Raw genomic sequence first — 25,648 nt, forward strand, 5'->3', positions numbered from 1 at the left:
AAATACCTATGAAGTTCAAATTGAAGCCCTTGGCCTTCTCATCTTTCTCTTTAATCCAACACCCCTGACACACCTAGCCGTTGATTATTTCATCAAGTTGATTATTAACCTCCTCCCCTATTGGTTAAGATCTCTACTTATATGTTAAGGCATCCAAATGCAAGTTGGTGGCAGGTTCAGTAGCTCTTGGAGCTCCATCTGATTGAATCTAACTTGGACGGCATGCAAGTGAACTTTGAAGTTAAAGCACCACCACTCAAATCTTACATAGATTTTATACAGACTCTACAATGGTGACCTAGCGCAAAGTTGGACCTACCCTATGGCATGTTATGCCATATATTTTCTTTCTCAACTAGAATTCTGTCTTTCATCATTGGGATCAATGGTATTCATTTTATTTAACTTTAAATATATTATATTTCAATTTATATCTATTTGAATTTCTACACATTTTAATTCGTTTTTTGTAGAGAATATATTTTAATTCATATAAGAGCTCAAATTTTCATTTATATCTGACCTTGATTTTGGTTAATGGGGCTCTATTTTGTCCACTTCCAAGGATTAAGTTTTTCCTATTTGTGAAAAAAATTGGGCTTTCAAAACAAGTATTAACAGACGACAGAGACTCGTACAGAGTTTTAAAAAGTTTTATTTCTGAGTATTGAATGAAATATATTTAAATTTAAAGCAGGATTGTACGGAGAAACAACAAATGACTAAAATAAACAACTTCCTTACAGATTCAAAGGGCACTATGAATTTAACTTTTACTCGGCTTAAAATGTACCAAATAGGTCTTATTAATCTGAATCAGGAAAGAATACAAGCTTTATTTCAACTAATTGTTTTTCTTAAAACTTGATGTCATGGAAAAAATGGGTGATGTTTTGCTTACTCCAATTAATGCATATCAAGCCATTGAAACCGCATATGTGACATGACCTCTATAAACCTTAAGATCATTGAATAAATGGAATCGAGCCATTAAATATTTGAGGAAATAAATAGAACCATTAAAAAATTTTATAAGAACCTCTTGTATCGTTGCATTATTTATCACTAAGGTTCTGTCAACTTGATAAATATAACAGATCCTGAATAGAACCAACGTTTTTGGGGAAAACTCATGCTGGAGGACAAACTTTTCATTATTATATTTTTTCTTTAATCTAGAAGAAATAGATATGAGAACACAATTGAACACAATTGAAATAGCTAGGAAAGCAACGGTGTATAAATCAACCCTCCATTAACGAAATTTTCGTTTGAAAATAATCCACAAAGAAAGTGGAAGAAAGACAAGAAAAAAAGGAAAAAATTACAGAGAAAAAGTGTCATGTAAAACAAGTCCTTTCTCATCTTAATGTTCTTTCTACTTTTTTTCTTAATAGTCGAGTACCATTCGTCAGCTGAAAATATCAACTATGGGCCAGGGCTGAACATTGATGACATCCACAAAGAAATATCATCAATGCTCAAACAGAGTAAATAAATGCTAAAATGTGCATTTACATGTTTCCCAGTAAAATGATAAACGTATAGTTCTATTTATATGTGAGATATCAAAAAAACTGATATCCAACCCCAAGAAACAAAGATGGATGTCAATATCGGATAGTGGTACTAAACCAACCGATATACAGCAACCAATATCATCATTCAATATCCGAATATCGGATATTAGTTAAGCCGATATCGTCATTCAACTATTTGTTATGCAATGCAAAACAAAAAATCTAAAATTATCCAACAAAACCTCTGCTTGGACAATCAAATATATGTTGTTCTTTTGGGTTTTAAGGTCAAACTAGAACTGGATGATTATATGCATTTTGAGTTCTTTTGGGTGTTAAGGTTATGCCACGTTATCTATTTAGAGAGATATATGATTATATGCATTTTATCATTTACTTTAATGACATTTATAATGGGGGGGTAAACCGATCTGACTCTGGCATGCCCCTGTCAAGGTCTAAAACATTCTCTAGATGATAAGGAACACAAAAAATGAAAGAAACCTGTTTTTTAAGTCTTCAAACAAAATATCATTTATCTTTCCATCAGGTTGCGAGCATCCTGAGCACGACACCAGACAACCGATGACTCGAGTGATTGTTGAGTTGACCAAAAGTCCCAGCTGTAAAAATCAACCGTGACAATTGTTATACGAAAATATCTCAAAATATGTAAGGGCCGAAGATATAATGAATTTATCCAAATGTTGGGTACCTGAGAAATAATTAAGGCCCAAAGGAAAAATTACTTATCCGCATGTCTGCGCTTTGGCCTGCGATGAGCCTGCGAGCTCTGGGCCCTCCCCCTTGGCTTTCTCCTGCGAATTAATAAGATCATAAACTTTTAATTAAAAGTAGTTACCGCGTTTAAAATTTTTTGAAGAAAGATTTTTTTTCTGATATACGAACCGGAAGACCGATGCCAAGAGCTGGACGGTAACAAAAACGGGCAGCGCGAGCGCGGCAGATGCCTGTGGGGGGAAACCGGACAATGTCAATGCCTTGACCTCAGGATTGACCAACGACCACAAAGGGAAGGAAAGACACATACAGCAAACCACACCAACTCATCCGTGGCCAGAGCCCTCGTCAGCTCATGGCTCCGAAGCACGTCTTTGGCGGAGGCCTGGATCTGAATTCGGACAAGATTCGAGCATTGACATTGTTATTTACATGTTACTTATTCGGGTTGTGAGAAAAATATCGATAATTAGGGACCTGGAGGTGGTAAGCTTTAGCAGTCTTGAGAAATCTACGGTAGCTACGCCCGTATTTCTTGGTGTATGGCTTCAAGACAACACGCACCTTCTCAACACGCGGCCGAGCAATCTCGGCCGCACGGTCAATGTAAGGCTTTGAGAGTTTCTTTGCATCCTAGAGAAAATGAGATTTATTAAATAGATTAAACGCTGTTTAGGGTAAGTAATTAACGTATTACTAACCTGAAAATAAGGGTCAGCTGCTTCCTGCGCCTTGAGAATATGTGGCTTGAGAGAGGCTTCGTAGAGGTCAACAGCTCGGGCCAGCGTTGACCGCAACAAGGGTTCGACAGAGGAGGAGATGGCCTCCCGACGCTCTTTGATGATAGGAATCCATTTCTACGCCCCAAAATTGAAAATTAAATTTATTTTTAAATGGTTTAAAAGGGTGATGGCTTGAACAGGGACAGCTTGGCCCTCCTAGTATTGGGTTGATCACTGGTTTTGGTGACCTTACTCTTTTTGTCCAAAAAGAATTGAATCTCACTTAATTTCATAAAATAAAATAAAAACACGTAAAACTTACAGTTTTAGCAGTTTGAAGGTGTGGGTCGAGTTTTTCATGCGCCGCAGAAGAAATTTCCAAGATCTACAGGGTTTATTAAATTATTTCAACGCCAATAGCGAAAAAAAAATTAAAAAAGTATAAATGAAACACCTTTAAAACAACTGTGTCGTAAGCAGGCTTCCCGTGCTTGGTCCAGTGTGTTGCTGCCGCAGCCTGCCACATTAGAAAAAAGTTCAACGATGATCATTGAATCATCATTGACAGGATTATCAGATCACCAGGGACACAATATTTGAGCCCACCTGGTAATGGATCAGACGGTCAGCAAGCCATGGAGGTAACCACGCTCCCTGAATCTGCACGTGATCAACGAATATTAAAAGGGCTAATAATCCGGCAACATTTGTAGGTCGCAGAATTAAATTCTTAAATTACACGTATAAAAGACAAGTTTATTGATTTTAGGGAAAAAAATCCAGAAAAAATGGCAGCCTAACCGAAAGTACATAATTAAATAATATCAGTTTATCTAATGATGACGAAATTAGATGAAGCATTAACTTCACTTGGAAATGTCTTAGCAGCATACAAAAGCTTGAAGAAGATCATTTTGACTAGTGGAATGTATCTTCACGACATTTATGGCTTTCCTTCTGTAAACGTGATTTTGCTTTTTGTTTCTTTTAAGCTCTCAGATACCAAGAATGACATAAAATTAAAATTGACTAATTGCAATTATACCAAGAGGTTTGCACAAATTCAAAACCTTCGACGAAGAATAAGGCTCTCTCCTCGTGCATTTGATTAAGTTATGTCATTGCCGCTAGCAACCGATTATACCCAGCACGGGACAGTTACTCTCATCTAATAAGCACAAATTCCAATGTACAGATAATATTGATAACAAAAAGAAGACAAAGCCTTTCTAACCTTATTAAGCTCTTTTTTCCTTAAAGACACTTCCAAGCGAACTTTCATCAACTCTTCCTGGCGATTTTTCAAAGGTAAGAAAAAATATTCAATGAAAAGAGTATATGCTTGTTGCTGAAGGAAAATCACCTCGGCGACTTTTAGAGCACGTTCTGTTTTCTTGATTCTCTTCTTTTGATCCTCATTAGCGCTCCGAAGCTAAACATATTCAAGATGAAAAAGACATCAAAAAAGAATAAATTGAAGTAGCGGTAATATAAGAGTTGACGTCTATTTGTCCTCTTTTCCAAACTTATATCCTTGACATGAAGATGAAAATTTTCTGCGACCGGCTAGACTAATAACACGTCAGCAGTTTTTTTCAATAGGTTTTTTGACAGAAAAATACAAAGGCAATAAACAGATGCTTTTGACTAGACCAGGAAACTTGGAAACATCCAAGCTTTGAATTGTTAATCGATTTGTCGTAGGGGACAACAAAATAATCTGACAATGAAACGTAACATCTGAGACGATAGATTTCTTATCGAGAAAGAAATAATTGAAAATTTTGCGGAACAGTGTGAAAACCCACATTTTCCACGTTTGACTTCAATTCCTCAACTTTCCTTTCAGCCTCGACGGCTCTGGCTTCCAGGGCATTTTGCTTCTGGTTCTTCACAAGAATATCACCTTTGAGATCCTCTACCTGCACGGGAAATAAATCTTAGGAAACTCGACCGTAATGTTATAGGGAAATAAATCTTTTCTCCCACCCTCAGAAGAATAAACATAAAGAATTCATAAATAATTTTGGAAAGAATTCTTCAACTCGCCTGTTTCTCAAACTCGGCTGCTCGAGCATGAGCTTTTCCAAGTAGCTGGGCAGTATCAGCCGCACCCTTTTTCTGATGAGAATGAAGGACGCAAAAGGGTAAATGATGAGGGTCAATAATCACGTGTAATAAACCACATTAAAATACCTGAAGAGACTCAATATGTTCTTGCAAGGAAGCAACGGTCTCCGTCTTCTCCTTGATAATTTTCTCCAACAGCGAAATAGACTCGTCCCTTGCCTTCAATTGCTTCTCCTCTTCGGCAAGACTCGATTCTTCACAACACCAGAGATGCGAAAATATCAGAAAAAACAAATTTCAGGTCATCAATTAATTTCCGATTCACCAACAGCGAATTCTCGAAACTCTGCTCGTTAAACCACGAACATTTGGAAGGAAACAGTACCGTACTTGAGAAACCTCAGAAATTACAGTGAGTAAAGTTTCAGAATAAAATTCCTGAATTTTAGGTCCTCCATTTACTTTCAATTCTCCAACATTAAGTCCTCAATTAATTTAAACCACAAAACAAAAAAAAGAACACTATCTATGACAAAAACAAAACACATCGGACAATTACAACGCGTAAATTTCACAACGCAGAAAAAGAACAAATAATCATCAAAACAAAGCATAAAAAATTATCAACTCGGATCAAATATCACGAATCGCAAACCCTAAGATGACCCCAGGATCACAGAAACATGTGATTTTCCACCGAATCGGCCTCCAACTGACCTAGGACGGAAATCTTAGACTTCATCTGCTCCAAATCCAGCTTCAGCGCCGCCGGATCCTCAAGAATCTCGACATCCGCCACGCCGTTGGCAATCCCAGAGTCCGCCCAAATCCCAACAAGTGCAACGAATGAAACCAGGAAAAACAAGAGATGCTTAGTAGCCATCCCCATCGTTCCTCCAAGCTTTTGAACGCCGATCGAAGCCCGAATGTCAGATCTACGCAGCTTCTTCTTCTTCTTCCAGAGAGAGAGAGAGAAGATCTTGAATAGGCGGTGCGGACATGAACTCGAAAAGCAGAAATACGGGTATTTATAGTCGAGAATCTGTTCAGTTGACGTTTGACGCCGTGATATGACGACACGTGTCAGCGGAAGAGAACGTGTCTCCCACTTGGCTCTTACTAAGAAAGATCAGGGTAAAGAAGGGTAAAAAATAATTAAATTTTTGCCAAATTATTTGACAATTCGACCAGTTTTGCACCCCTTTCCACCAAGTAAGAAATGTAATTGATGGGAACCTTTTTTTATTGGCAAAAATATAATGCCCAGAAGGACCCACCCTAAGGTTGGTGTTGATAGACCGATCGAGTCGTGCTTCGATGATGCCCAGAAGGGTTTTATATATATATTTATTATTATTTTTGTCAAAAAACACGGTGTCCGTTACGTCCAACCCTATAGTTGTGACCGTAGACCATTTCCAGCCATGCCCTGGTCACCACCTTGGGGGTTTTATAGATAAAGAGTAGTGTTCATTAACGTTTATAGGCGTGGAGCGAGCGTAAATGTCCCAATTACACATGGACCCTACACGTCCACGCCCATAATGCAGTAAAATAAATGATACAGTAGTGGTACCTAGGCTTCCGGGAGAGAGTCACCTGGTGCCCGCAGTGTGCTGGTGCCCCGTAACGATGGTTCTACATGCAGCGTGCTTGATCCATGGTCTTCATCAGGTGTCAACATTGAGGTGCGAGACGGGTACTATAATTTTGCGATGGGGTGAGAGCTAATTGTATGCTTAGCGAGTGTAAATATCCCAATATACATATAGAACCTACTCTTCCCTGGCCACAACAGGAAGAAAAGGTATACAACAGTCATTTTGACAAGGATTGAGTGGGCTTCAAATGCTAGAAGTGAGTTCACATCCCTTGGAGGCGTTGGTGCATGTAAGAGAGTAGTCATCATCATCACCTTCATTGAATGTCATTGCAGGAGCGTCACGAGGAAGATGTTACATTTGCAGATCATTATGCATGTTGAGATGAGAACTTGTAACATAAAATAATTTATGTTATATTTTGAAGTGATTGGATAAACACGCACAAGTCAATTCTTCCCTATTCGTACAATTAAGGTCTAAGGTAGAGGGATACATTTGACCTGAGTATTAATGTTAGGATTTTTGCCATCGTTCTTTAGTTCTTTTTAAATAGCACATAAAGTGGAGTGAGTATAACCACAACATTCAATGTGATGTTGGATGTTGTCGGTGACATCATTTGACGGGTAATTTCCTATGGGGAATGTAACTGTGTGATGTGAAGTTTCTTGGTGTGAGTACGTGCAGGCCTCAACTCGTGGGGTCTTGTCGAACTCCAAGTTCCAAGGTGAGTGGCCGGTGACGATATCAGTGACCTCCTGACCCTCATTCGAGCAATGGTGGCGACTACAGCGCAGAGCAGACTAGGTTCGTTGGCACTCACAAGTAACAAACGGGCTAGGCCCATACCTAAGAAATCACTTAGGAAGGATCCCTCGAGGTGTTTTGTTCTCTCACCTAATCTTACTCGAGCACGGTGGAGTGCAGACGAGATATACTAAAAGCGATAGATTAACCGACGAGCAAGGGAAATGGGTACCTCATGGGTAGAGTCATCCTAAGTCGTCAGGTTTGTCGGTGCAATGGTTGGTGCAGGTGAACTCGATGGAGGCGTGCGAGAGGCGAGCATAGCGTTGCTCAACTGGCGGCTAATTCGCAACTCCGGAGACATGGTGCTAGGAGGAGAGAAGAGGAGGGGGCGTGGAGCGCAGCGGCAACAATGCGGGGCACGACGGGAATGGCGCAAGGCACGGCGGCATGCGACGTGGCGACAATGGTGCAGCGAGGCGGCAGTGTTCCGACGAGTGGGCACGGCAGCTAGCAGACTCGGTGTCGACGGCGGAGACGACGCAGCTCGGCGGCGGCACAGCTCAATGGCGGCAATGGCGGGTGCAACATTGACGGCAAGCATCGGCGGCAGCGGGCATCGACGGCGGTCAGCGGCAATGCGATCGGCGGCGATGCAATGACGAGCGATAGCGGCAGACGACAGGCGATGGTGGTGCGATGACGAGCGATAGCGCCCGGACGACGGGCAACGGTGGCGCGGCTTGGCAGCGGCAACGGTGGCGCAATGGTGGCTAGGCTCGGCGGCAACAGGCGATGGCGGCTCAACATCGGCAGCAGCGTCAGTCGACGGCAGCCTCACAGACACGGGCGGTTGCGCGGCGGTGGGGATTGACGACACGATGAAGGGTGACGGTGGCGCAGTTCGCGTGGGCGGCCGTAGCGGGCAATAGTGCTCTGGCAGCGGCGGCCGTGCGGGTCGCGGCATAGCGCGGGCGCGCTCGACGTGCGCGGCACGGTTACGGGCAGCACAGGGTGAGCAAGCGTGGCGGGGTGGCGGCGCCCTAGCTGGTCAGTATCGTCGCGTGGTGCGCGTGGGGTGACCGCGGTGGGCAGCGGTGACGGGGCTCAGGGTGGACCACTTGGGGGCCATGGGCAGCGCGTATGGTGGCGGGCGGCAGTGTTCTGGCAGTGGGGCACGGCACGAACACAAGTGCGGCGGTGGCAACGACCTGCGGGTGAGGCATTGCTAGGCGTGTGGGACGACTGCGGTGGGCGGCAGCCACGGGGCTCGGTTGTGGGGCGCACGGGGGCCATAGGTGGTGCGACTAGTGGCGGGTGGTGGCGTTCGGGGAGCGGGACCCTCTTCCCTTGCTCCTCTCCATATTCTTCTTCCTCTTCTTCTCCTTCTTCTTCTTTCTCTCAAACGATCGTGGAGCGGGTCCCTTTCCAAAAATAAACTTGACTTTGACTAAGTGGCTAGGGTACCCACTCCATCCCTTATATAGGGATGGTAATGGGCCCCTTGAAAGAGGTCCAACAAGGAGGGGTCCAATAAGCATGGGGCCCCCATTAAAACAAAAATAAACAACAACAAAAAATAAAAATGAATGTTCGAAAAGGGGTCGTGCGAGTGGATATGGTCCAAAAAACATCAAAATCATGAGCAATGGCATATCTTCACCTTCGCCTTGGCATGCTGTTCAGGTTGGGCTCGAACTGACAGACCGTCGAGGATGACGGTGTGGGCTTCGTCGACGTCTTTGAAGGAGCGGGACTGCTTGCTCCATCACAATATCTTAATTGGATCCCTTGAAATGACAAAATGGTGTATGATACAGTTTATTATCATAGCAAAGAAGAGCATAACGGGCTGTAATAGGGTTCCCGTCCTTGACAATTTTTATAAAAAAACCATAAATATCATTATTGTTTTAATTTACAACTAATGACACGCTCGATACAACTCAAATAATTTTTTTTACAAATCTTAAGTTTTTTGTCATTTTACTTGCCTGTTTACTAAAGATGGCACAAGTATAAAATAATAAACTTCATAATGCAATAAGATTGCAGCCTATTTCATCCCCCTTAGGAAAGCTAGACGGCATAAGACATGTTATCTTTTTTAATAGTTAACCCAATTAAATGCGTGCACATATTTCAACATATTAGCTTTTGCACAGATATAATGTCAAATCATAACCTAACTGAATTTTTTCATGGGTGAAAACTTAATGGATTTTATATTCGATTGAATCACATTAAGGAAAGGGCTTAAAACTTCCCAAACATTATCAATGATAGGTTAAAAACCAAATGGTATATATGCCGATCTAGTAGATATATGTGTTCCTAACATGAAATTAGGATGTCAAAGACCTCCCCTTATTCTGTACTGGTGAGGATATGATTCTTTAAATGAGGTTAATAAAAATGTTGATACAACCTCTAAAACTGAAGAAGTTCAAAAGGTAAAGTGACATGCATGAATTTAAATAACAATGTTGTGGCATTCAGTGGAGGTGGAGGCATGATCTATTGGCCAAAAAAGAATGATCCTTACTGTCCCACATAAGATTGAAAATAATATTTGATGAATATTTAGATCGATTCATTGAGATGAATGAGATAAAACTAGGTGAGATAGGTCTACTAGAGTATCTCCTTGGATTTTTAGCAATTGATGTGAAAATGAAATTAATGCGACGAAAGAAATGAATAGAATCATATCCATGGAACAATAAAAACCAAAATTATCACAGTGTAAACTAAATTGACTTTCGTATCATTTTTTCATTGTGTCATTTTGATCCCCAGGTCTGGCCAACCTTTACTAGTATCAATACAATGCTTTTTCCCATGCGTTTTGTGCTGATCCCCATAATGTTTCATCTGCATTGATCTTTTGTACAATCATCCAATAAACAGAAAGGTGGTGGATCCCAAGGGGATAGGAGAAGGGTTGGGCCCAAGGTGGAGAGTACCATAGATCCCTCCTCTCTTGACCTTAGAGTTATTTTAAGTTTAATGAAACTTTTTATAGTAACTCCAAACCTTTTAGTATTTGATTATATAATTCAAAAACTTTTGTCGAGACCCTCTTGGCTCAAGTGCCAATCAATTTAATGGTCTAATAGGCCCAAAAGTCAATAATACCCAATAAACAAAATTAAACCCATTGAGAGGTAGAACTGCCCAAAGGTGTGGTGCCAAGCTACACCACATGCAGTTTGCATAATTATGTCTTTGGTGATGGAATTTAAGAAAGCAGATGCATCCTTTCCATAAACACTTAATTGTGTTTATACAATCATGTGCTCATATGAAACTCCTTGAATCAATTATTGCATGGTCCATTGGATAGTCCTCATGGTCATTCACTTATATCTAGTATAACTATACATCATAAAAATTCCTATATTCAACATGGTCCATTGGATAGTCCTCATGGTCATTGGATAGTCCTCACTGGTTTATATTTATCGCCTATTGGTGAAAGCTCTGAATGTACTGTTCTGTTATATTTTGGCTGTACTCAATACCAACAAAAATTCCTATATTCAACATACAATCACCATTATGGAATTATTGTTTTGAAGGTGCTTAAAAAGATTTGATGCTCATGATTCAAGACTCAGAGGCCAAATAAAAACCCAATCCATCCATAATATGTGATAAACGCAAATTACAGTGTAAACTCTAGTGTCGTTGTGAGATATTTTCCCAAATCAAATAAATTTTAATAATAAAAAACTCATTCAGGTACGTGTAATGGGAGTGAGGTGATAAAATGCATTTTTAATAGTTTAATCTGTCCTTATTTACATGTCTATTTGGATTAAATTAATAATATATGCATGTTATCAAGCTCAAAATGATTAAATTTATTTTTAGAATGATGTTCTGAATTTTATGCATTTTATATTTTTGGGGATTTTTGCGACATCAAATTCTGAATGAATATAACTTTTTGAGTCAAAATGCAATTTATAGATTTTTTTACATTAATTTTGTGAACATATGATTTTTCAAAGTCAAAGTGCACATTTATTTATATTTTGGGGCCTTTACTTAATTAAATACAAATTTTAGAACATATTCTACCGCCTTTATTCTCGCGATGCCATCGATGGCAATCAACCATTATTTAGGATAATGATTGGCAACAACCAATCATTAACCTGGTTCCATCAACTAGTCAATTAACTAAACCATTATGGCATCGGGATTAGCGATGTCGTAACGGTATTTATAAAGAATTTTTTTTGCTCTTTCTGGCACAAGGTGATGTGGGCCGCTAGAAAAAAGGACACTTTTTTGTAATAAATGCCACACGGAGACCAGGGAGCGAGAATTAAGTATTGGTTTCTTTCTTCTTTTGACTGGTCAACAATGGCGGCCGTCGACGTGTCACCGATACATGGTGCCATATGTACATGTAGTGTGCGTGTGTCACACTTTGATTTGACTAAAAAAGAAATGCACTATCGTGGCCCGCACTAACGCACCACCACGTCACCCTACGATCTGGCTATTTAATAGTATATTTAATCCTGTAAACTGTTGTTGCTATTTTGTCTTTTCACCTAGGGTGATACTAGCACGGCGAGAGCCGTCGATTGCAGATGAAAAGAATGAATCTCAACCAATCATCACATTAAGTTTTAGGATGACAAAAACCCCTAACCAAATGATGTGATGGCACTAAAGAGGATGAGGAGAGAGAAATCTTTATGTCCTCTATCCATCCATGTGGTTGGATCGATAAATTTGGCCCCCAATTTTTGTAAAAAAAATTTTAAGCTCACTTCCTCCTAGAGAGGCAGATTGAAAGAACGCAAAGTTTTGAAGGTCCATCAAGAGTGTGTTGGTGTCTCTAGTACTCAGAGAGATTCAAAAGATCAATGGGAAGGTTGATCTGTATGAGGAAGGTGCCGTGATCCCAGCAGAATATAGGGATATATGGTTAGCATCTTGCCTTACATTGAATTTTTTCAACACGCATAGGTAGCTCATCCATCATCTTCATCTATCACCATCACTCACCCACCTCTATCTTCACCCGTTATCTTTCCTACATATCACCATCTTCCATTCATTTCATGTGTTCCGTACACTGTTATGATATCATCTTCTACCTCTCTTCTTCCCTTTTAGAAAACATATATCACTACCTCCCCGTTTGAATCACCATTCTATCTAATTTTTGCTACCTCCATCACTGCACCCATTACTGTCCAGGTCACTATCACCACCACCGTCACGATCCCATTTTGTTTTAGTATATTCCAACATTATAAGCCCCACTCAGAAATCCTAAGTTGGATACCACTTATCATTCACTTGCATATCCTCTCACGCCATCGTCTCATGCCACAATTCATGTCTCCCTTCATCCTCTCATCCTACTAAAAAATCTGCTACAAATACTAGCATGATACCCATCCACCCATTATCGTAATCACTATCCTTAACATCCGCTAGCTCGTACGATATACATACTTCTTCTCACCTTCTCGAATTCAACCAATTGAGAGAGTTCCTTTGCTAGAATATCTTTCCTATGGATATGACCCTTAATTATTACTAGCTAACAAAATTATTTAACGAGTATAGGTTTATAAATATTATTTATTAAACTCAATTTCAAGAAAAAAATGTACCCTAATTTTGAGTTTATCATGAGGTCATCTCCGCAAGGACTGACCTTTAGAGATTGATCTAATAGTTATAGTTAGGAAGAATAAGATGATAATAAGGGTAATGAAAGAAATTAATTATAAATTGAGTTAGAGAATTGATGATATTAATAATGATAAAAATATTTAAAGGATGGAAGATAAGTAGTGAGCGGTAGAAAGGAATTAATTATAGTACTATAGTCAAGAAAGATTGTAACATAGGTAGTGGATGATAATTTTTGGATTTTAATTAAGATGTAGTAGAAATAAGGTGAAGTGTGATGAATAAGGATACTTTGCCTCGTAGGGTAAGATTCTTAGTGTGGTAGTAGTTCATATGTAAGAAATAAATATATAATATTGAAGAAGGGTAATTGTGTAGGGAGTTAGTTAAGAGTGGTGTTTAGAATTGGGTAAGTAGTGAATAGGGAATTTGTTTAGTAAGATGTAAGATGAAGAAGAAAGGGGATGAAATATTAATGACAGTAAGACAGAAATTATATATGTATCACTTGGGTCAGGTGATTGTATATATAGCTAGGAGTGTAATAATTAAGGAGAAAATATGAGAATGATCTTGCTTAATTTTAAAAGAGTTTAATTGATTAGAGAGAGAGTGAGAGAGTAATAGAATAATAGGAAGACTAGGAATAACTAATATGTTAGCTCTTATATAAGTATATGGATGAGGACGCCTTTTAACAATATGATTCCCCATTTATAAGTTTATATATTTATAAGTATTTTTATATGATAAAATGGAGAGAAAAAGAAGATAAATCAGAGGACATGATAGATGCCTGTTAGATGTTTGTAAAAATGCTGTGATAATGAATTCTGATGAAAATCAATCAAACTTTGAATTAAATCAAAATTGAGAATATAGAAGGTCCTAAGCTAATGATCATTCAAATTGACTAAAAAACTTATAGAATCCACCCTAATGCGAAGAGTAGTGGGTGGGGATGCTGATCACCACCCCCTAACCTTGGTGAAAGACTTTCCCTTCACCTCTCCACCCTGTTGGTGCAGATTTATGCCTTCCTGAACCTTTTCTGGTGCCGTCCTCAAACTCTTATGCACCACAAAGGTTTTCACAACCTGGAATGTGCTGAGAAGTAGCTGAAAGGGTCTCTGTGGTTGTCCCGATTCCTCTTATGAGAGATGATCAATTAAGGGTTGTAGATCCCCTTTGAAGGCTCCTAGATGATCTCCAACAGCCGTGGATATTGCGGATCAGCCTTGGGGATCCTCCAGTGCCTTGGATAAACTATGGCAGTACCCCATGTAGAAACCATAGTCCAACAAAAGGAGGATGATGACCAAGGGATGAGATGAACTCATTTCCCCTTGTTGTAGGATCTGACTTAAGGAGGGGCTCAAGTTTGTGGCTAAATCACAGGAATGTACCAATTAGAATTTTTGTGCCCATGTGCCACATCACTAGCCCCATCACATGCCCCCTCAACTGCCACATTAGAATTTCACCCTTTGATTTACAGTCTGCAGGCTCTGTTGTCTGTGACAATAGTCGTGGCCAATCAACAACCTAATAAAGGAAATGAAAATAAAATCTGAGTGAGAAGGCAGACCGTCCAATCTTTCTTCAAAAGATCAGATGGTCAAGATCATATCCTTTCACGTGGGCTTTAAGCCGGTTTGACTTGAAGCCTAGTCATGGCTTCTCTGTTATTTTCTTACGGTCACAACCCTTCAAGATGCAACCTGTGTCTCTTGTTGTCAGCTGTCCTGGTATGAAGCTAAAGATTATTGTTCTTGACAATCCCATATAAGAAGAATTGGAAATAGGGGATTTTTTAAAAATGCCATCTTAGTATGGCCTTTGGATTAAAATACCATCCCACCTTGTGTGCAGGCATGCTATTTTGTATGGGTCTTCTGTGGGCTCTTCTTCTAGAACTTTTGAGGGGCCCTTGTGTGGCTCCCAATGCGGTAGTGCTCGTTGTCTCTTGGCAGGCCTAACTCAGCTGCTTCTGGTTATTGGTACCTAAAAAAAACAATTTTTTTAGTGTTTATTCATATTTCACTCCAGCTCTACAAAATTTTCAATGCTAACTTGAAAGATAATTGAGTTGATCACAAGGGATTGTATGAAACCACATTTTAAATGTGACTTTATGGGCATTTAAAGTATGTAGAACTTTTATATTAAAAGATTTTTTTAACCAAATGGTACAACTATGGAAGAAATAAGAATTCATACCAAAATGAAGGTAAGATCAATAAAAGGAACAAAAAATAACCTTAAAATCTGCAAGGTATTATGCATTATGTTGGGTTATTCAAAATGACTTTTTGTCTCTTGATGAAGAATCACCAACATAGGTTACTGGACATATTATTGGAGAACAATTAACCTACGATCTGTATTATGTATTACCACAAACTAAATGATGGATTAGGGTTTGACAAGAAACAATATCCTGTAGTCATGTGAGATACTTGTGCTGACGAAGAATTATATGAATATGATAACTAATGATAGTGGAGGTCATGTGAGAGAGTTCAAATAATACTCTATATCTTCTATATTTTTTATATTTAAATATGTCTAGTATAAATCATAATTATGAATGTAAATGGTCTCATGACAGCAGAAATTATTCCTTGATTTGGTCCATACTAAAGGTGCTCATGCAGCAGAAGACTATGAAAGAAATCATAGCGGGATTCAATACATATGGATCAACTCACACGTGCATGGATCAGATCTATGATCTATTGGCCAACTCCATTGGGAGCAAGCATTGACTGAGGGATTTGTAAATTTTTGGATTTTTATATATTTTAATAATTTAATCAAATTAATAAAATAAAACTAGTGAAAATTGATTTCAAATAACTCCAAGAAAATGGGAAAATAATTTTTACTAAAACTACATTTTATCCATTTTTAAGAGAATAATTTTGGGGATATTTAAGGGATTTATTGCAAAAAAATATTAAAATAAAGTTACCTTAACCAAGGTCTCGATAATGTCAGGAGATGGTGTAATGTGTTTAGTAAAGTGAGTAGAATGGAGTGATTTTATGGTCAGAAAATGAGAGTGGAGATGATGTAGATGAACGGGGAAATTGATTTAATTTATTATTACTGGTGGCGAGGGAGATAGAAGCTGGTACACAATAACAACGGACAGAGTTGGTAAGCACATATGAGATGGTGAAAGCCTGGGTCTCATCGACAATGATACTCTGGGAAAAAGGATGAAGATGTGAGTCAAAATAGATGAAGATAAACTAACCTTGACCTACATGCCAATAGGTTGAGTGGTGCATTCTCTTCATGAGTCTTGATCAGAAATTTCAGCCTTCAATCCTTTGCTCTCAATACTAAATATCAGACTCAAACAAGATTTTGAATGAGAAAATAACTCTACTAGTCATAATGAGGAGCAAAATCAAATGCTGTCATTTTAGAAAGATGAGGAGTACATGTCTGAATCTGAGGGATACTGTAGAAGGATAGAGGAGGAAAATGGGATCTCGAAGTTCATTCTAGATCATTAAATATCATCATTTGAAGTCAGATTAAATGATGTCCTCATTTCAGTAGAAAGAGCCAACAATTGGCATTATTTTAGGTTATTTGAATGTGGCGATAAATAAAATTGTGTCCACTATCATTGGATGATTCATATAACTTCAGGAAATGATTCGTTGACATCAATCATTAGCTGGAATCCAAATGAATTGGAGAATGACACCCTAAGTAGCAGATTAAATCATATAATTTTACCATCATAAACCTTAGAAATAATTAACAAATATATTTTTATGACTTATGAATTATTTTCTTTATAAAGTTAGAGTTGAAAATTTTCAAAACATATGAGAAAGTCAAGAAAGTTTATAATATAATTCTTAAAATATAATCCAATTCTAATAATATTTGCAAAATACAAATATATGAATTAAATTGAATCCCATAAAATTCTATAGATATACGAAAGATACACATTTAAATTATATTTTAAAAAAATATAGTAACATATTTTAAGCTTTAATAACACACACGTATCATCAGTAGTTCATTATAAGAATATTTAAGCTATAAATCATTTAAAGATTTAGTTAATGTATGTTATTTGTGATTATCAGCAACATGGAATGGTAAATTATGGTGGGATAAACTCAAAACTTTAAGTGTTAATGTGGTCATTGCTAATTGAGTATGTAGATTTGGGAATAGTGATATGGAAGGGCTTAGGATGTGGCAAAAAGTTTAGATATGATTTGATGGAACAAATGGATCGATCTAAGCAAGATGGGTCTTGATGAAAAATACAATAATGTAAGACAAGATGTACAATCTACTAGGACCTTGGAAGTTTACATATGTAGGTAAGCTCCTCCAGTTCTCTATTTCTTCCCTTCAAACAACCAAGATCAACTTCCTGAATATCTGACTCACCTTATTTCACTAATCCTTCAAATGCACAAATAAATAATTAAGATATTTTAAAAAAATTTAGGGGACCATGAAAAACTTGCGTCAAAATTTCAGTTTATCGGTTTTTTAAATCATCTAATAACAAGGTTTGAATTTGGCAGAATCTAGGCACCTGTTTTTCTTCTTCTTCTTCTTCTTATATCTCTCTCTCTCCTTTGATCTTAACCTCTTGACTGAACAAGTGTACCTGGATTGAAATAAGAAAAAAAGATCATTAGTTAAGTATTTAATGCACGATGCAGTTATGTGTCTTGCGAAAGCCACATCAACATGTTTTCACTTCAGTTAGCCAATGAGATAAGGACACATGCACACACTTTTCAAATTTATAGACAACTAATGGATATTTGAATCGTTAAATTACTATGTTCTTCCATTTTTCTATGTTTTTAAACTAGATTTATTGTGTTTTTAATTGTGTCTTTTTCACCTCATGCCTTGTGCCTCTATGTAATAAAAAAATCTACTCGTGACTATAAAATAATTGCCTCATGATTTTTAATTCCTTAATATAACATTTTGGAACTAATTAAAACAAAAAAAATCATTGGCAAAATCAATGGCTGGTCGCCATCTGAGAAAAATGACTAGTTACATGTGCGGTGTGATAAAAAGTGGAAAAATAATTTTAAAATAAAATATTGGCTTTGTTTAATTACATAAAACATTTCTGACTTATAATATAAATATCTAATGAGTCAAATATCAGACAGCTCTAAAAATATATTCTCTGCGGATATAATGTCTAAATATCCATAAAAATACCAAAAATATCTAAAAATGAGAATCATATTTTAAAATAGTATAGTCAGTTAAAATTGATAAATACATATAGTAATATTAATGCATTTTAAATTTTAAATGTAAAAATAAAAGTGTTATCATGGTCCATTTGCTACCAATGCATCAGGTTATTGGGGAATGTGTACTTATTAAGATTATTGTTATTATGTTTGCTTCCCTTATTCTTATTAGGTTCCTTAATGATATCGCAGGAACCTAGAAATAGTTTGACCTTCCTTCGTCAACTGCCAAATGTATAATATATTACCTCCATCACCAATTAAAGCAACATATGACACATGTCATGCTTACACAACTTATCGTGAAAATGAAGGAGATAATTGTGTCATACTAAAAGATAAGATCATGGCTTAAGAACATTTACACCTTTCAACATAAATATTCTGGACAATAAAATAACAGATACGAAAGAAAAAATGTCTCATTAACTAACAAAATTCCTTTTCAAAGAGTAGTGAACCATTGAATATTGGAAAATCAAGATGTAGCATATTAAAATTTGTGGTTTACAAATTCTTTAAGGTATTTAGAGTCTCTGGTGGTGGAAAAATTAGTATCATCAGTTAGTGCCAATAGATAATCATAAAATTAATGTTTAAACTTGTTGTTGGTATTTTTGAGATTATTCAATAAAGAATATAAACCTGTACTCCTTAGTAATCTTAGCTAGCGATGAGTATGGATGGTCTCCATAGGGGACTATGATTAAGGATTTAATATTCTAAGTGTAGTGATTATTGAGATGAGATGAGATACATACAAAGTATGAAATCGAAAATGCGAGATGAGATAGTGATGTTAAGTTGAGGAGAGCAGTTGTAGTAAGTATGTAGAGATAATTCAGGTATGAGAGGGTTGAGTGAATATGGGAATGAAATAAAAATGAGGCAAAGAGTTAAGGGAATGGTTTTTAGAGAATGAGTAAAAAATGGTAATTAACAAGTAGGTTTACGATAAGATGATGACGCGAAGGTGGTAATATATAATTTGGAGAATGTATGGGGGTGATGTGATGACATCATGACAGTGATCCATTCCTCGATTTATATATATCCCTGAAAATTTCAGCTCAACTAGTCCTCTGGACTGTTAGATATCACACTTTGAAGTTGGCGCAATCCAAGCCATCCAATTTTTCTCTCCTTGTCATCGGCATTGACACACTCCAATGATTGTCAGATAGTTAATAGTTGGCATGGTTGCCTCCTCTTCCGTGATCACAACCTCTGAGATCACCACATGTATATGTAGGATAAGAAGACAAAAACTGGGCTTTAAAAGTCATTTTTACAATATTTGTGACGTGGGGGCGCACCGCCATTCACCATGTTGCAATAGTCCCCATTTTGCTTAAATGACACGCTGACATGTGTCATTCACAAACAAAAGGGGATGATTTCTGAATCATTTCTTTTGACGTGGCACACATATTTACATATCACATCAGTGTTTACTCTCTTTTTAATCAATTTTGGTGGTACAAGTACGCACCAGTTGTAGTATCGCAACTTTTGACTTTTCTCTTATTTTTTATTGTCCTTTCTCAGTTTACGAGTCACATTTGTTGCAGTTTTAATCTTGCTTTTCTCTATTGGTCCACATTGACACTAAGAATAAAAGATAGAGATTATGTCAGTTGATGATTGGTGCATTATGCCATCGCAATTCGCAATGCCATAATTGTGCCTTCTCAAGTAACCTTTTCTCCCTGAATACAAGTTCAAAAAAACTCGTACAAACTATATTCTGAATCAGAAAATTAAGTTGGAAAAACCCTTTAAATATTAGTAGACCCAAAAAATCATTTTATCACTCTAAGAAAAGGTTTAATCATTTAAAGTTTTATAACACACATTTATATGTATTTTAATGCATAAAAACTGTAAATGTCCCACAAACAACACAATGATGAATCGAATGGCAGCACATGGCAGATGCATATTCAAGGAAATTTTTTTTATATAAATCATAATAAAAAAGTAATAAATAAGAAAATATAATGAATATATATTCCAACTTAGAAAATTCATATCTCCCTGAATACAAGTTCAAAAAACTCATAAACTATATTCTGAATCAGAAAATTAAGTTGGAAAAACCCTTTAAATATTAGTAGACCCAAAAATCATTTTATCACTCTAAGAAAAGGTTTAATCATTTAAAGTTTTATAACACACATTTATATGTATTTTAATGCATAAAACTGTAAATGTCCACAAACAACACAATGATGAATCGAATGGCAGCACATGGCAGATGCATATTCAAGGAAATTTTTATATAAATCATAATAAAAAGTAATAAATAAGAAAATATAATGAATATATATTCCAACTTAGAAAATTCATATCTCCTGAATACAAGTTCAAAAAACTCGTACAAACTATATTCTGAATCAGAAAATTAAGTTGGAAAAACCCTTTAAATATTAGTAGACCCAAAAAATCATTTTATCACTCTAATAAAAGGTTTAATCATTTAAAGTTTTATAACACACATTTATATGTATTTTAATGCATAAAACTGTAAATGTCCCACAAACAACACAATGATGAATCGAATGGCAGCACATGGCAGATGCATATTCAAGGAAATTTTTTTATATAAATCATAATAAAAAGTAATAAATAAGAAAATATAATGAATATATATTCCAACTTAGAAAATTCATATCTCCTGAATACAAGTTCAAAAAACTCATTACAAACTATATTCTGAATCAGAAAATTAAGTTGGAAAAACCCTTTAAATATTAGTAGACCCAAAAATCATTTTATCACTCTAAGAAAAGGTTTAATCATTTAAAGTTTTATAACACACATTTATATGTATTTTAATGCATAAAAACTGTAAATGTCCCACAAGCAACACAATGATGAATCGAATGGCAGCACATGGCAGATGCATATTCAAGGAAATTTTTATATAAATCATAATAAAAAGTAATAAATAAGAAAATATAATGAATATATATTCCAACTTAGAAAATTCATATCTCCTGAATACAAGTTCAAAAACTCATTACAAACTATATTCTGAATCAGAAAATTAAGTTGGAAAAACCCTTTAAATATTAGTAGACCCAAAAATCATTTTATCACTCTAAGAAAAGGTTTAATCATTTAAAGTTTTATAACACACATTTATATGTATTTTAATGCATAAAACTGTAAATGTCCCACAAACAACACAATGATGAATCGAATGGCAGCACATGGCAGATGCATATTCAAGGAAATTTTTTTATATAAATCATAATAAAAAGTAATAAATAAGAAAATATAATGAATATATATTCCAACTTAGAAAATTCATATCTCCCTGAATACAAGTTCAAAAAACTCGTACAAACTATATTCTGAATCAGAAAATTAAGTTGGAAAAACCCTTTAAATATTAGTAGACCCAAAAAATCATTTTATCACTCTAAGAAAAGGTTTAATCATTTAAAGTTTTATAACACACATTTATATGTATTTTAATGCATAAAAACTGTAAATGTCCCACAAACAACACAATGATGAATCGAATGGCAGCACATGGCAGATGCATATTCAAGGAAATTTTTTTTATATAAATCATAATAAAAAAGTAATAAATAAGAAAATATAATGAATATATATTCCAACTTAGAAAATTCATATCTCCCTGAATACAAGTTCAAACAAACTCGTACAAACTATATTCTGAATCAGAAAATTAAGTTGGAAAACCCTTTAAATATTAGTAGACCCAAAAAATCATTTTATCACTCTAAGAAAAGGTTTAATCATTTAAAGTTTTATAACACACATTTATATGTATTTTAATGCATAAAAACTGTAAATGTCCCACAAACAACACAATGATGAATCGAATGGCAGCACATGGCAGATGCATATTCAAGGAAATTTTTTTTATATAAATCATAATAAAAAGTAATAAATAAGAAAATATAATGAATATATATTCCAACTTAGAAAATTCATATCTCCCTGAATACAAGTTCAAAAAACTCATTACAAACTATATTCTGAATCAGAAAATTAAGTTGGAAAAACCCTTTAAATATTAGTAGACCCAAAAATCATTTTATCACTCTAAGAAAAGGTTTAATCATTTAAAGTTTTATAACACACATTTATATGTATTTTAATGCATAAAACTGTAAATGTCCACAAACAACACAATGATGAATCGAATGGCAGCACATGGCAGATGCATATTCAAGGAAATTTTTATATAAATCATAATAAAAAGTAATAAATAAGAAAATATAATGAATATATATTCCAACTTAGAAAATTCATATCTCCTGAATACAAGTTCAAAAAACTCGTACAAACTATATTCTGAATCAGAAAATTAAGTTGGAAAAACCCTTTAAATATTAGTAGACCCAAAAAATCATTTTATCACTCTAAGAAAAGGTTTAATCATTTAAAGTTTTATAACACACATTTATATGTATTTTAATGCATAAAAACTGTAAATGTCCCACAAACAACACAATGATGAATCGAATGGCAGCACATGGCAGATGCATATTCAAGGAAATTTTTTTTATATAAATCATAATAAAAAGTAATAAATAAGAAAATATAATGAATATATATTCCAACTTAGAAAATTCATATCTCCCTGAATACAAGTTCAAAAAACTCGTACAAACTATATTCTGAATCAGAAAATTAAGTTGGAAAAACCCTTTAAATATTAGTAGACCCAAAAAATCATTTTATCACTCTAAGAAAAGGTTTAATCATTTAAAGTTTTATAACACACATTTATATGTATTTTAATGCATAAAAACTGTAAATGTCCCACAAACAACACAATGATGAATCGAATGGCAGCACATGGCAGATGCATATTCAAGGAAATTTTTTTTATATAAATCATAATAAAAAAGTAATAAATAAGAAAATATAATGAATATATATTCCAACTTAGAAAATTCATATCTCCCTGAATACAAGTTCAAACAACTCGTACAAACTATATTCTGAATCAGAAAATTAAGTTGGAAAAACCCTTTAAATATTAGTAGACCCAAAAAATCATTTTATCACTCTAAGAAAAGGTTTAATCATTTAAAGTTTTATAACACACATTTATATGTATTTTAATGCATAAAAACTGTAAATGTCCCACAAACAACACAATGATGAATCGAATGGCAGCACATGGCAGATGCATATTCAAGGAAATTTTTATATAAATCATAATAAAAAGTAATAAATAAGAAAATATAATGAATATATATTCCAACTTAGAAAATTCATATCTCCCTGAATACAAGTTCAAAAACTCGTACAAACTATATTCTGAATCAGAAAATTAAGTTGGAAAAACCCTTTAAATATTAGTAGACCCAAAAAATCATTTTATCACTCTAAGAAAAGGTTTAATCATTTAAAGTTTTATAACACACATTTATATGTATTTTAATGCATAAAAACTGTAAATGTCCCACAAACAACACAATGATGAATCGAATGGCAGCACATGGCAGATGCATATTCAAGGAAATTTTTTTTATATAAATCATAATAAAAAAGTAATAAATAAGAAAATATAATGAATATATATTCCAACTTAGAAAATTCATATCTCCTGAATACAAGTTCAAAAAAACTCGTACAAACTATATTCTGAATCAGAAAATTAAGTTGGAAAAACCCTTTAAATATTAGTAGACCCAAAAAATCATTTTATCACTCTAAGAAAAGGTTTAATCATTTAAAGTTTTATAACACACATTTATATGTATTTTAATGCATAAAAACTGTAAATGTCCCACAAACAACACAATGATGAATCGAATGGCAGCACATGGCAGATGCATATTCAAGGAAATTTTTTATATAAATCATAATAAAAAGTAATAAATAAGAAAATATAATGAATATATATTCCAACTTAGAAAATTCATATCTCCCTGAATACAAGTTCAAAAACTCGTACAAACTATATTCTGAATCAGAAAATTAAGTTGGAAAAACCCTTTAAATATTAGTAGACCCAAAAATCATATTATCACTCTAAGAAAAGGTTTAATCATTTAAAGTTTTATAACACACATTTATATGTATTTTAATGCATAAAAACTGTAAATGTCCCACAAACAACACAATGATGAATCGAATGGCAGCACATGGCAGATGCATATTCAAGGAAATTTTTTTTATATAAATCATAATAAAAGAGTAATAAATAAGAAAATATAATGAATATATATTCCAACTTAGAAAATTCATATCTCCCTGAATACAAGTTCAAAAACTCGTACAAACTATATTCTGAATCAGAAAATTAAGTTGGAAAAACCCTTTAAATATTAGTAGACCCAAAAAATCATTTTATCACTCTAAGAAAAGGTTTAATCATTTAAAGTTTTATAACACACATTTATATGTATTTTAATGCATAAAAACTGTAAATGTCCCACAAACAACACAATGATGAATCGAATGGCAGCACATGGCAGATGCATATTCAAGGAAATTTTTTATATAAATCATAATAAAAAGTAATAAATAAGAAAATATAATGAATATATATTCCAACTTAGAAAATTCATATCTCCTGAATACAAGTTCAAAAACTCGTACAAACTATATTCTGAATCAGAAAATTAAGTTGGAAAAACCCTTTAAATATTAGTAGACCCAAAAAATCATTTTATCACTCTAAGAAAAGGTTTAATCATTTAAAGTTTTATAACACACATTTATATGTATTTTAATGCATAAAAACTGTAAATGTCCCACAAACAACACAATGATGAATCGAATGGCAGCACATGGCAGATGCATATTCAAGGAAATTTTTTTTATATAAATCATAATAAAAAAGTAATAAATAAGAAAATATAATGAATATATATTCCAACTTAGAAAATTCATATCTCCTGAATACAAGTTCAAAAAACTCATTACAAACTATATTCTGAATCAGAAAATTAAGTTGGAAAAACCCTTTAAATATTAGTAGACCCAAAAATCATTTTATCACTCTAAGAAAAGGTTTAATCATTTAAAGTTTTATAACACACATTTATATGTATTTTAATGCATAAAACTGTAAATGTCCCACAAACAACACAATGATGAATCGAATGGCAGCACATGGCAGATGCATATTCAAGGAAATTTTTTACATATAAATCATAATAAAAAAGTAATAAATAAGAAAATATAATGAATATATATTCCAACTTAGAAAATTCATATCTCCCTGAATACAAGTTCAAAAAAACTCGTACAAACTATATTCTGAATCAGAAAATTAAGTTGGAAAACCCTTTAAATATTAGTAGACC

At 34.9% G+C, this 25,648-nt stretch overlaps 1 protein-coding gene across 1 annotated transcript; it reads right to left on the bottom strand.

Annotated features, from left to right (window-relative positions):
• Positions 1 to 1,971: 1,971 nt before the first annotated feature.
• Positions 1,972 to 6,048, bottom strand: LOC144709568 (uncharacterized). Its single transcript, XM_078583144.1, has 15 exons — positions 5,771 to 6,048; positions 5,180 to 5,307; positions 5,033 to 5,104; positions 4,792 to 4,905; positions 4,347 to 4,415; positions 4,218 to 4,274; positions 3,590 to 3,643; positions 3,438 to 3,500; positions 3,306 to 3,368; positions 2,963 to 3,118; positions 2,739 to 2,894; positions 2,572 to 2,652; positions 2,430 to 2,491; positions 2,236 to 2,338; positions 1,972 to 2,143 (listed from the first exon to the last, which is right to left on the bottom strand). The coding sequence occupies exons 1-14, from the start codon at positions 5,940 to 5,942 to the stop codon at positions 2,266 to 2,268; spliced, it is 1,320 nt and encodes a 439-aa protein (XP_078439270.1). The 5' UTR covers positions 5,943 to 6,048; the 3' UTR covers positions 1,972 to 2,143; positions 2,236 to 2,265.
• Positions 6,049 to 25,648: the final 19,600 nt, after the last annotated feature.

Source organism: Wolffia australiana, chromosome 11 (genome assembly GCF_029677425.1).
Source record: "Wolffia australiana isolate 7733 chromosome 11, ASM2967742v1".
Lineage (NCBI taxonomy): Eukaryota > Viridiplantae > Streptophyta > Magnoliopsida > Alismatales > Araceae > Wolffia > Wolffia australiana.

What these genes read in the sequence shown, in the direction of transcription:
- LOC144709568 (XM_078583144.1), bottom strand. Translation starts at nt 5,942, where the DNA reads ATGGGGATGGCTACTAAGCATCTCTTGTTTTTCCTGGTTTCATTCGTT. An exon ending in GTCTAAGATTTCCGTCCTAG is followed by an intron (nt 5,308 to 5,770) that starts GTCAGTTGGAGG and finishes GGTGTTGTGAAG; the next exon opens with AATCGAGTCTTGCCGAAGAG. An exon ending in GGAAAAAAGAGCTTAATAAG is followed by an intron (nt 3,644 to 4,217) that starts GTTAGAAAGGCT and finishes GATCACGTGCAG; the next exon opens with ATTCAGGGAGCGTGGTTACC.